This window comes from Oncorhynchus gorbuscha, linkage group LG14 (genome assembly GCF_021184085.1).
Source record: "Oncorhynchus gorbuscha isolate QuinsamMale2020 ecotype Even-year linkage group LG14, OgorEven_v1.0, whole genome shotgun sequence".
NCBI classification, from domain to species: domain Eukaryota; kingdom Metazoa; phylum Chordata; class Actinopteri; order Salmoniformes; family Salmonidae; genus Oncorhynchus; species Oncorhynchus gorbuscha.
In genome coordinates, this window is record NC_060186.1 from 65,405,671 (window position 1) to 65,417,891 (window position 12,221).

Genomic DNA, 12,221 nt, shown 5'->3' on the forward strand with positions numbered 1-12,221 from the left:
CCACAGGGCAGCTCTCGTGACCATCTACTCTTTTCTATTTTTACTAATGACCTGCCACTGGCATTAAAACAAAGCCTGTGTGTCTATGTATGCTGAGTATTCAACCCTTTAGGTGTCAGCAACCACAGCTATTAAAATCACTGCCACCCCTAAACAAAGAGTTGCAGTCAGTTTTAGAATGGGTGGCCAGTAATAAACCAGTCCTGAACCTCTAAAACTAAGGGCATTTTATTTGATACCGTGTAAATCATCCTCTAAGTTCTAGACCTCAGCTGAATCTGATAATGAATAATGTTGCTATTGAGCAAGTTAATGAGACTAAATTACTTGGTTTGTAAACTGTCATGGTCAAAACCATATTGATTCAATGGTTGTAAAGACAAAGCAAGTCCTGCAGGCTATAGTTTCTGATCTTGATTATTGCCCAGTCATATGGTTAGGTGCTGCAAAGAAGGACCTAGAAAAACTGCAGCTGGCCCAGAACAGAACGACATGTCTTGCTCTTCACTGTAATCAGAGGGCAAATATCAATACTATGCATGCCAGTCTCTTTTGGCTAAAAGTAGAGCAGAGACTGACTCCATCACTTCTTTTTATAAGAAACGTGTTGAAAATTCTAAATTGTTTACATAGTCATCTTACACACAGCCCCCCCACACACACACACACACCACCAGGGGTAATTTCAGTCCCCAAATCCAGAAAAAAATCTAGAAAACGTACAGTATTATACAGAGCTATAATTGCTTGTGAACAGAATACCTTGTTTAAAAAAACTGATAAAGCAACACCTCATGGCACAACACCTCTCCCCTATTTGACCTAGATAGTGTGAGTTTATGTACTGATATGGAAGCTATGTGTGACGTTTTAACTTTATGTAGTTCAGTCCATGAGCTGTTCTGGTCTATTAATGTTTGGTATTATGTCATGTTGTCTGGACCCCAGGAAGAGTAGCTGCTACTTTTGGAACAGCTAATGGGGATCTAATAAAAGACTAGATTCAAGGACCCAACACTGAAAACAGTTATCCTTTCACTGAGTTCAGCATGCCAGTTCCTTATTCTATACAAAGACACAAACTAGAGGTATACAAATACAACCTTGAAGGGGGGTTAGAGATTCAGAAAATAAAATATTTTGTATTAACCAGAATTCCGTAGCGGTGTGTCTTGTGGCCTCCAGAGACGCGCAGCGGTCTAAGGCACTGCATTTCAGTGCTAGCTGTACCACTAGAGATTCTGGGTTTGAGTTCAGGCTCTGTTGCAGCCGGCCATGACTGGGAGACCCATGGTGCGGCGCACAATTGGCCCAGCGTCATCCGGGTTAGGGGAGGGTTTGGCCATCAGGTATGTCCTTGTCCCATCGCAAACTAGTGCCTCCTGTGGTGGGCCGGGCGCAGTGCACACTGACACGGTTGCCATGTGGACTGTGTTTCCTCCGACACATTGGTGAGGCTGGCTTCCAGGTTAAGTGGGAATTGTGTCAAGAAGCAGTGTGGCTTGGTTGGGTTGTGTTTCGGAGGACGCACGGCTCTCGACCTTTGGCTTACTGGGAAGACGCTATCCAGGGCGGTGCAGCCAACGGGTTTCTCCACGCATCGCGCCGACAGAAACATACATCTCTCTGGTAAGAAGAGTGGCGGGGGCGTATGCCTCATGACTAACGGGACATGGTGTGATGAAGGAAACATACAGGAACTCAAATCCTTCTGTTCACCTGATTTAGAATTCCTCACAATCAAATGTAGACCGCATTATCTTCCAAGAGAATTCTCTTCGATTATAATCACAGCCGTATATATCCCCCCCCAAGCAGACACATCGATGGCTCTGAACGAACTTTATTTAACTCTTTGCAAACTGGAAACCATTTATCCGGAGGCTGCATTCATTGTAGCTGGGGATTTTAACAAAGCTAATCTGAAAACAAGACTCCCTAAATTTTATCAGCATATCGATTGCGCAACCAGGGGTGGTAAAACCTTGGATCATTGTTACTCTAACTTCCGCGACGCATATAAGGCCCTGCCCCGCCCCCCTTTCGGGAAAGCTGACCACGACTCCATTTTGCTGATCCCTGCCTACAGGCAGAAGCTAAAACAAGAGGCTCCCACGCTGAGGTCTGTCCAACGCTGGTCAGACCAAGCTGACTCTACACTCCAAGACTGCTTCCATCACGTGGACTGGGACATGTTTCGTATTGCGTCAGATGGAAATATTGACGAATACGCTGATTCTGTGTGCGAGTTCATTAGAACGTGCGTCGAAGATGTCGTTCCCATAGCAACGATAAAAACATTCCCAAACCAGAAACCGTGGATTGATGGCAGCATTCGCGTGAAACTGAAAGCGCGAACCACTGCTTTTAATCAGGGCAAGGTGTCTGGTAACATGTCCGAATATAAACAATGCAGCTATTCCCTCCGCAAGGCTATTAAACAAGCTAAGCGTCAGTACAGAGACAAAGTGGAATCTCAATTCAATGGCTCAGACACAAGAGGCATGTGGCAGGGTCTACAGTCAATCACGGACAACAAGAAGAAACCCAGCCCAGTCACGGACCAGGATGTCTTGCTCCCAGGCAGACTAAATAACTTTTTTGCCCGCTTTGAGGACAATACAGTGCCACTGACACGGCCTGCAACGAAAACATGCGGTCTCTCCTTCACTGCAGCCGAGGTGAGTAAGACATTTAAACGTGTTAACCCTCGCAAGGCTGCAGGCCCAGACGGCATCCCCAGCCGCGCCCTCAGAGCATGCGCAGACCAGCTGGCCGGTGTGTTTACGGACATATTCAATCAATCCCTATACCAGTCTGCTGTTCCCACATGCTTCAAGAGGGCCACCATTGTTCCTGTTCCCAAGAAAGCTAAGGTAACTGAGCTAAACGACTACCGCCCCGTAGCACTCACTTCCGTCATCATGAAGTGCTTTGAGAGACTAGTCAAGGACCATATCACCTCCACCCTACCTGACATCCTAGACCCACTCCAATTTGCATACCGCCCAAATAGGTCCACAGACGATGCAATCAAAACCACGCTGCACACTGCACTAACCCTCCTGGACAAGAGGAATACCTATGTGAGAATGCTGTTCATCGACTACAGCTCGGCATTCAACACCATAGTACCCTCCAAGCTCGTCATCAAGCTCGAGACCCTGGGTCTCGACCCCGCCCTGTGCAACTGGGTACTGGACTTCCTGACGGGCCGCCCCCAGGTGGTGAGGGTAGGCAACAACATCTCCTCCCCGCTGATCTTCAACACGGGGGCCCCACAAGGGTGCGTTCTGAGCCCTCTCCTGTACTCCCTGTTCACCCACGACTGCGTGGCCACGCACGCCTCCAACTCAATCATCAAGTTTGCGGACGACACAACAGTGGTAGGCTTGATTACCAACAACGACGAGACGGCCTACAGGGAGGAGGTGAGGGCCCTCGGAGTGTGGTGTCAGGAAAATAACCTCACACTCAACGTCAACAAAACTAAGGAGATGATTGTGGACTTCAGGAAACAGCAGAGGGAACACCCCCCTATCCACATCGATGGAACAGTAGTGGAGAGGGTAGCTAGTTTTATGTTCCTCGGCATACACATCACAGACAAACTGAATTGGTCCACTCACACTGACAGCGTCGTGAAGAAGGCGCAGCAGCGCCTCTTCAACCTCAGGAGGCTGAAGAAATTCGGCTTGTCAAATTCAAATCAAATTTCAAATTTATTTATATAGCCCTTCGTACATCAGCTGATATCTCAAAGTGCTGTACAGAAACCCAGCCTAAAACCCCAAACAGCAAACAATGCAGGTGTAAAAGCACGGTGGCTAGGAAAAACTCCCTAGAAAGGCCAAAACCTAGGAAGAAACCTAGAGAGGAACCGGGCTATGTGGGGTGGCCAGTCCTCTTCTGGCTGTGCCGGGTAGAGATTATAACAGAACATGACCAAGATGTTCAAATGTTCATAAATGACCAGCATGGTCAAATAATAATAAGGCAGAACAGTTGAAACTGGAGCAGCAGCACAGTCAGATGGACTGGGGACAGCAAGGAGCCATCATGTCAGGTAGTCCTGGGGCACGGTCCTAGGGCTCAGGTCCTCCGAGAGAGAGAAAGAAAGAGAGAATTAGAGAGAGCATATGTGGGGTGGCCAGTCCTCTTCTGGCTGTGCCAGGTGGAGATTATAACAGAACGTGGCCAAGATGTTCAAATGTTCATAAATGACCAGCATGGTTGAATAATAGTAAGGCAGAACAGTTGAAACTGGAGCAGCAGCATGGCCAGGTGGACTGGGGACAGCAAGGAGTCATCATGTCACCAAAAGCACTCACAAACTTCTACAGATGCACAATGGAGAGCATCCTGGCGGGCTGTATCACCGCCTGGTACGGAAACTGCTCCGCCCTCAACCGTAAGGCTCTCCAGAGGGTAGTGAGGACTGCACAACGCATCACCGGGGGCAAACTACCTGCCCTCCAGGACACCTACACCACCCGTTGTTACAGGAAGGCAATAAAGATCATCAAGGACATCAACCACCCGAACCACTGCCTGTTCACCCCGCTATCATCCAGAAGGCGAGGTCAGTACAGGTGCATCAAAGCTGGAACCGAGAGACTGAAAAACAGCTTCTATCTCAAGGCCATCAGACTGTTAAACAGCCACCACTAACATTGAGTGGCTGCTGCCAACACACTGTCATTGACACTGACCCAACTCCAGCCACTTTAATAATGGGAATTGATGTAAATATATCACTAGCCATTTTAAACAATGCTACCTTATATAATGTTACTTACCCTACATTATTCATCTCATATGCATATGTATATACCGTACTCTACATCATCGACTGCATCCCAATTTGTAAGTCGCTCTGGATAAGAGCGTCTGCTAAATGACTTAAATGTAAATGTTATGTAATACATGTATCACTAGCCACATTAACTATGCCACTTTGTTTACTTTGTCTACACACTCATCTCATATGTATATACTGTACTCGATACCATCTACTGTATGCTGCTCTGTACCATCACTCATTCATATATCCTTATGTACATATTCCTTATCCCCTTACACTGTGTATATGACAGTAGTTTTGGAATTGTTAGTTAGATTACTTGTTGGTTATCACTGCATTGTCGGAACTAGAAGCACAAGCATTTCGCTACACTCGCATTAACATCTGCTAACCATGTGTATGTGACAAATAAAATATGATTTGATTTGATTTGCCTCTCCTGAGTCCATACGGGAGTTGCAGCGATGAGACAAGACCAACTATCAGTTGGATACCATGAAATTGGGGAGAAAAAGGGGTAAAATAAATAAATATATAAATACACAAATGAAATAAAAAATAAGGTGTGTCTTGTAACAACTGATGCTATGTTGATGTTAGTGTTGGAGTTGGGTTAATGTGTGTGTGTGTATAGCTGTTTCATAGGTAGGCTTGAATGAAGCTGTCATGTGATGAACATCATTAACACTTTTATTAGTCACCCCAGTGAACACAACAAACATCCCCTTTACCAATATTGTGTGATTGTAAATGTACAGTCCATTAATAACCAAAGTAGCATTGCATTTGGTTGTGGTGTTTATAAATAGTTATGTTTTGTTCAAGAAAGAATTGTTGTTTATGTGTGTGGTTCAACACAGCATTAATAAGATTAAAAGCAGGGAGGGACGCCTGAGTAAACTAAATTACAGGGAACTGGCAACAAGGTTCATTAAACATTTTTGGTTTAGTTCACGCCTCCAAAACGAACTCAATAGATCGGTCCACCTCCACCCTGCAGCAGACAATGGTCCGGCTGAAGGCTAAATCCACCCAGCAAAACCCAAGCAGGTTCTCTTTGCCTTTCCATGAATCATACTAACTATACGTGCCTCTAATAACTTTCAATTCTAAACACTTCTGAGTCACTCAAGAAATGAGAGGAAAGTGAGCAATTCAAAAGTAGTTCCCCTAATCTTGATGTAAAAATATTAGAACCAGAAAAGCAGGGAATACAACTTCAATGTGTGTGTATTGCAGACCTACATGTGTCTACTAACTTTAAAAATAAGTCTTTCAGACAGACCTTTATGATAAAGTTCAGAGGCTTTACTGAACACTGCAGAACACAAACTCTTTAACATGTAGCCACAGGTGAGACAGGCAGCAGAGGATGTTAGCTACTGTCTATTGTACATCCGGCACAGAGTGCAGTGACAGCTGTAGAAAAGCCTCTGACACGTGTGCTTCTGAGCCTCTCTAATCAAACACTATAGGGCTGAGCCTCAACAGTCTAAAATGGCTTCCTGTCCTTGGGTCCTCTCTTTCGTCTGAACTAATTTGGAGAGAAGTGGACTGGTAAAAGCAAATACCAACACGGTGCTTTCGCATCTCATATGTTGTCAGATAATTGAAGATGAAAGATGGTAGAGAAGGAGAGGATACAAGGAGAGTAAGCCACAACAGTCGACTGTGACGCAGCCAGAGTTCAACTCCCCTCACCGTGTATTCTGGGATCTCGTGTGCATACCGGACAAATGGAGACGCTGCTTATTCAAACATTCGCCATTCAGCTAGCGAGAGAGGGACAGCAGGGGGAAGTTTGACTTTTTTCTTTCTACAATGCAGTTAAGCCTACAGACAGTTGCAAAAGCATCAGCGGTGAAAGCAGGTTGATTTGGACGAGACAGCAGGTGGCTGCATTTGATCTCCCTGGTGTGGACTTGAACTACACGTCCTTGGTCGAGACAACCTGAGTCACTCAATCCTTTCAACACAGCGACACCCAGGTCAAACTCCAAACCAACAGACGCAGAACAAACAACACAGCAAACACTGCAGCCATGCTTCCATTTAATCAGGGAAGGGAGTGAGAGACAAGAGCAGGACTGACATTCCTTCACAGACTCAACGGTGGGCACTTGCTGCCTGATTAATTTGAGTGGGTAATACAAACTGCCACAAACTGTAGAGTAGAATACTACAAATATATCCAATACCCTAAACCGCTCCTTGTTTTTTTCTTTATCAGAAAGGTCACACTGAACCTCATCTAAAAGTAAAAGTGAAGCGTCACACTTGGCTGGCTGGCTGTCTTAGCATTCGTGGACGGCCAGGCCACACCCCAAACAACAATCACACTGACGTGCATGGGAGAATCACAATTTCATACTCCTCGTCTCCTTCTCAAAACCCATTGGAGTAGGTCATCAGAGTGGGGACCTCTGGCTTTCTCGTCCAATGGGTTTTCAGATGGAGACGAGGAGAGCCGACACGAGGAATATGCAATTGAGATCTTCCCTCTGTCTTCTTCTAGCATTTTCTGATTTCAGTCGCTGATGTCACACCAATAATTCACCCTGCCTCTCCATCTGTCAAAAGATTAACTTGCCCATAGACACTGATCTAAGATCAGTTTTGCAGTCCCCCACTCTAATGGTTAAGGTTAAGGAGCAGGTAAACTCAAATCAAATCAAACTTTATTTGCCACATGAGCCGAATACAAGTGTAGACTTTGTGAAATGCTTACTTAAAAGCCCTTAACGAACTGTGCAGTTCAAGAAGAAAATATTTACCAAGTAGACTAAAACATAAAGTAATAATAAAAAGTAACACAAGAAGAATAAGAATAACTGATACTAGATCAGGACGAGCTGCCAGCCAGGCTGGTTGGGGCCTTTTGTGTGGTTGACACCCTATTCCCTATACAGGTCACACAAGCATGAAGGATGACATCACTCTCCAGCCCAGTCGCCAAGCAAGTTCTCATTGGTGTGAACTGAAATGCATTACAGTACACTTGCCAACAGATTTGCCAATACAGTAACTTACTTTGAGCAACTATGAGAATGATAAAATGTGACTGACTTCCCCCCCTCTTGCCTTATGTATTATTTAAATCTGTGGATCTATATAGTTATACAGGTCAACGTACATACTCAAACACACTGAGTTGTTTGTTCTTGAGGACAAAGCCTAGTTTGAATGACCCACATCAATCAGATTATCTATTCGCTATGTACACAAGTGTCAGTCAGTTTCATAGTCGATGTCTTTCAACTGTGGCCATTTGTTCACAAAAGAACACGTCCCTAAATGTCCAAAAAGCACTTTGGGTTGAATACAGCAGAGACTCCTAGTACAGTATTCTAATGATGGACTAAGAAATACAGTCTTGAGGTAGGCCTGGAAAGTTGGACCTAAGCTACCTACCAATCACTACCCCGAAACCAGAGATCTTATCATCACTTATTCACAGCCGGTGACTCACGAGCACAACGGAAATACACTGACTTCACAGTTCACACATCAACTTTTCCCCCCCTTCTAACTCTTATAAACGGCCAAATTTCACTTCCTCTTTCGTGACATTTTAAATCCTTTAGGCAAGTACATGCTCAGTGATAATGTGAAATGTTGCAGATTTTATATTGAAAAAGCTCCACTTCCATGTTGATCTGGATACATATTTTTATTATTTCATCAGCATAGCAAATGGAACAAAAATAATTAAACAAAGCATTTTCATACCTATAAGTTATGAACAGAACATGTAGTCTTGTCTGACTGCATGAAGAGCTGTACAACTGATGTGAATGGATTAAACGAACTGAGCAGGAGGCCCCATTTACTGGAGAGCAGAGCACCATGGAAGTGGTGTTGGATTGGAAAGTAAACACTTGCTTACTTGGGCCCAAGAGTCAGTCAGAAAGAGTCAGTGAGCACTTTTAGTCAAGGGGCCCTATAGTATTGTGTTTCCCCCCACCCCCTTGTGGATAGGGTAGTCATTCCCACCCCTAGTGAAGACTTAGCTATGAGGGTGCTTTCCACCACACTGTCTTGTCTTTCTGTTGGTGCACCTGTAACTCAGGGCTTCCCAAAAGGCAGCCGGAAATACAAATACTCAACTGGAAATGGAAGCTCTTAGAAGATTAGAGGCAAAAAGAGATCAGTGGTAACAGATTCTGACCCGAAACAGAACAAAAATACAATGATATCCATCCATGTCGCAGTGTCCATGGTGTCTTCTCAGAAAACCTCCCTAGCAAACATGGGATGGAATCACTGTTTAAGGAATTAAGTACTAAACACATTTTCCTCAATCATCTCAACCATTTTGTACAATCAATCAAAAGTGAAAACAGTACTTCTTCATGAGGTCCTTACATGTCTGTAATACATATTCTTAACTCCTTAAAAACCATGGTGGCAGTTTGGAACCATGAGAACTGATATGCTGAATCTGTCCCTTGGTTTCCGGCGCAGATATGAGCGGGTAACGTCCACACAGGGGCATTGGCCTTTCCCATCCTTTGGGTGGAAATTGGGTCATGAGAATACTGAATAGAAGGCTGTCTGTAATGTATCTATAACTGAGGGACAAAAAAATAGCACACCCTAACCCTGAACCCTGCCACCGCAGAAATATATCATACAAGAGAAAAAAAACATTTCATCTGCATCCTTCAGGGCTTCTGAAAATAATATTTTGTGAATTATTGAGTGATTAAACTGAGTTCAGTATACTAGAGTCAAAGTGAACAAAAAAAAGAAAGAAAAGCCAGCCAAAAATAATTGCATTTTGTTTATAAAAAACATGGGTTATAGGGGCAACATTCACCATTATCAAAAAAAAATGGAGGATTATAATCAAACTTCTCTTTTATATAGGCCTACTCATCTGAGAAGTCATGTTATTCATTCATTGCCTCAGGTTGTCATTTTTTCCCCATCTGTTGTTCATTTCACTTCTTCTCTTTTTGCTTTTTTGCTTGTTATTGTAACTAAACAGTCCAGGCTGAGCATAGAAGTGATGAACATTAAGATTTGTAATTTGAGGTGAGCCAGGTGAGACCCTCGTATAGTCCATCACCAGTGGAAGCACACGAGGGCTGAACGTACCAATTCCTATCTCTGATCCGGGTCAGGCCCAGCTTCTCCTGGATCTCGTGGGGCTTCATGGCGTCAGGCAGGTCCTGCTTATTGGCAAAGATCAGGATGATGGCATCCCGCATCTCCCGGTCATTGATGATCCGGTGGAGCTCCTGGCGGGCCTCGTCTATCCGGTCCCTGTCGGCGCAGTCCACCACAAAGATGAGGCCCTGAGTGCCAGTGTAGTAGTGCCTCCACAGCGGCCGGATCTTGTCCTGGCCCCCCACGTCCCACACGTTGAACTTCACGTTCTTGTAGGTGACTGTCTCGACGTTGAAGCCGACTGTTGGGATGGTGGTGACAGACTGGCCCAGCTTCAGTTTGTAGAGGATGGTGGTCTTGCCAGCAGCATCAAGTCCAAGCATCAATATCCTCATCTCCTTGTTGCCAAAGATCTTCGAGAGCATTTTCCCCATCTTGTAGGCTGTGCATAAATATTACTTCCTTGGGGGAAAAAAAGTAAATTACTTCCCTATGATTTCAAGAGAGCAGCAATGGTTCTTAAAAATAAAACAGATTTTTGTTTCTAATGCTGTAGCAGGTTGCCCGACAGCATAAATCCACGTGACAGTCTATCAGTGGTGAATTGACAAATATAAATTAAGGTAGCAGTTACAAAAGTGAGTTCCAGATCACGTTTCACTTGTGTCTAGAACGACGGTCAATCTATGGAAAATGATCCACTGAAAGATACAAATATCCCGTTACACTAACAGCTGTCAAAAATAGCTGGGTGCTAGCCTATTCGAGAGGATTCAAAGGGAAATTGAAGTGCTCGAAAATTGGGCGTCTCAGTGCACGGGAGAGGAAATATTTTCATAATCTACAACACTCCGATTCAAACACTTTATCTTTGATTAAAATGATTAGCGCACCGTCATCTTTAAATCCCAATTTCAGTTCCCGGTGCGTAGGCCTACCTTTGTGTTTTTAATAATGTAGAGAGAGAAATACAAAAATATATACAGCCTAATAGTTGCGTTTATGAAATTAGGCCCTCTCAAAAGCCCGTGGTAAATCCGACTTCCTCCTTGTCTGCCGGCTGTCCACTTGTCCTTATTCCAATCGGCGGATTCAAAATAACGATTATATTCAGTAGTTCATTGTAACAGAGACAGATAAGATCACCCCCGGTCGTATCTTCGCCAGGACATCCAGGTCTAGAATGCTCAAAAGGTCATTGATTCCTCCGACTTTCAGCTCTTCCTCTCTCCCTACAACACAGGAGCGGAGCGCTTCAGAAAAGGGAGGGGTGTCAGACAGACAGAGCACAACTTTAATCGGCTACCGTTCTGTCTAAAGCGCATTATTCTAGGCTGAAAATAGCGCGTAATATAAATCAAAAGATTTCACAAAAAGAGCCACGTTGGAATATGTGATAGGTACCTGCAACTGCGGCAACCCCCCGGTCCCCCAGGTTAGTTATCCCTGCTCTTGCCTATCTACCTCTCTACAGTCGTTCAGTTACAGCGTTGGCAGTGCTGTGTTACCGGAAAAGGTGCGGACCCAGATCACCCGCCACTTCCTCTCGATTGCTCATGCACAGATGCACTACGCCATTTGGCATGCGCACACGGAGAGACTCAGCAGCAAACCGATCATATGATAGTTGAAATGGACGCCATTTCAGCTCTGTGTCGCTCCGCGTTTTGTCTGTCTCGAAAATAAATTTAAAAAATGCTGTAGTTTCTTTGGTATTATCAAGGAATATCTCGTGTTTAATGATAGAAAACAACACGTTTTAGATTTGTCTTGTGATTCTCTGTTTCTGTGTTTTATACATCGAGAAACTGATCTCCCTATTGTTTACGTCATTTTCATCGTCTGCTCATTAAATGACGTCGTGATTGTTCATTGGCTGTAACGTGAGAATTTGCAATGCCCAGATTGAGAGAATGCAGGTAATTTTTCCATCTGTAAACTTTTTAAAAATGCTGTATTTGAGCTCTTCCTTTTGCAACAGCATCAATATTTAGGCAACAATAAGCACAATAATATGCCATATATATCACGGGCGGCTGGTGGCACCTTAATTGGGGAGGATGGGCTCCTGGTAATGGCAGGAATGGAATGGTATCAAGCACATTAAACACATGGTTCCATGTATTTAAAACGATTCCGTTCACTCCATTCCAGCCATTATTAGCCATCCTCCCCTCACCAGCCTCCTGTGAATTAGAATTTTCTCAACATTACAGTACAAACAGACAACTTGTGGATATGAGATACATTTAGTATTTGGTTCATAAAGCCTTTAGATTTTTTTTAAAATCATGATCAGAGTCTG

General features: G+C 44.2%; 1 protein-coding gene across 7 annotated transcripts; it reads right to left on the bottom strand.

The window, feature by feature from the left end:
- Positions 1-8,455: 8,455 nt before the first annotated feature.
- On the bottom strand, positions 8,456-11,586 carry LOC123995302 (ADP-ribosylation factor 6-like). 7 transcript variants are annotated; one of them, XM_046298825.1, is made up of 3 exons: positions 11,321-11,586; positions 11,063-11,148; positions 8,456-10,374 (listed from the first exon to the last, which is right to left on the bottom strand). In XM_046298825.1, the coding sequence occupies exon 3, from the start codon at positions 10,348-10,350 to the stop codon at positions 9,823-9,825; it is 528 nt and encodes a 175-aa protein (XP_046154781.1). In that variant the 5' UTR covers positions 10,351-10,374; positions 11,063-11,148; positions 11,321-11,586; the 3' UTR covers positions 8,456-9,822. The 7 variants fall into 7 exon arrangements, with proteins under 7 accessions (XP_046154781.1, XP_046154778.1, XP_046154780.1 ...); XM_046298822.1 differs by having other exon boundaries at positions 8,456-10,378; positions 11,321-11,582; XM_046298824.1 differs by having other exon boundaries at positions 8,456-10,378; positions 11,063-11,169; positions 11,321-11,582.
- Positions 11,587-12,221: the final 635 nt, after the last annotated feature.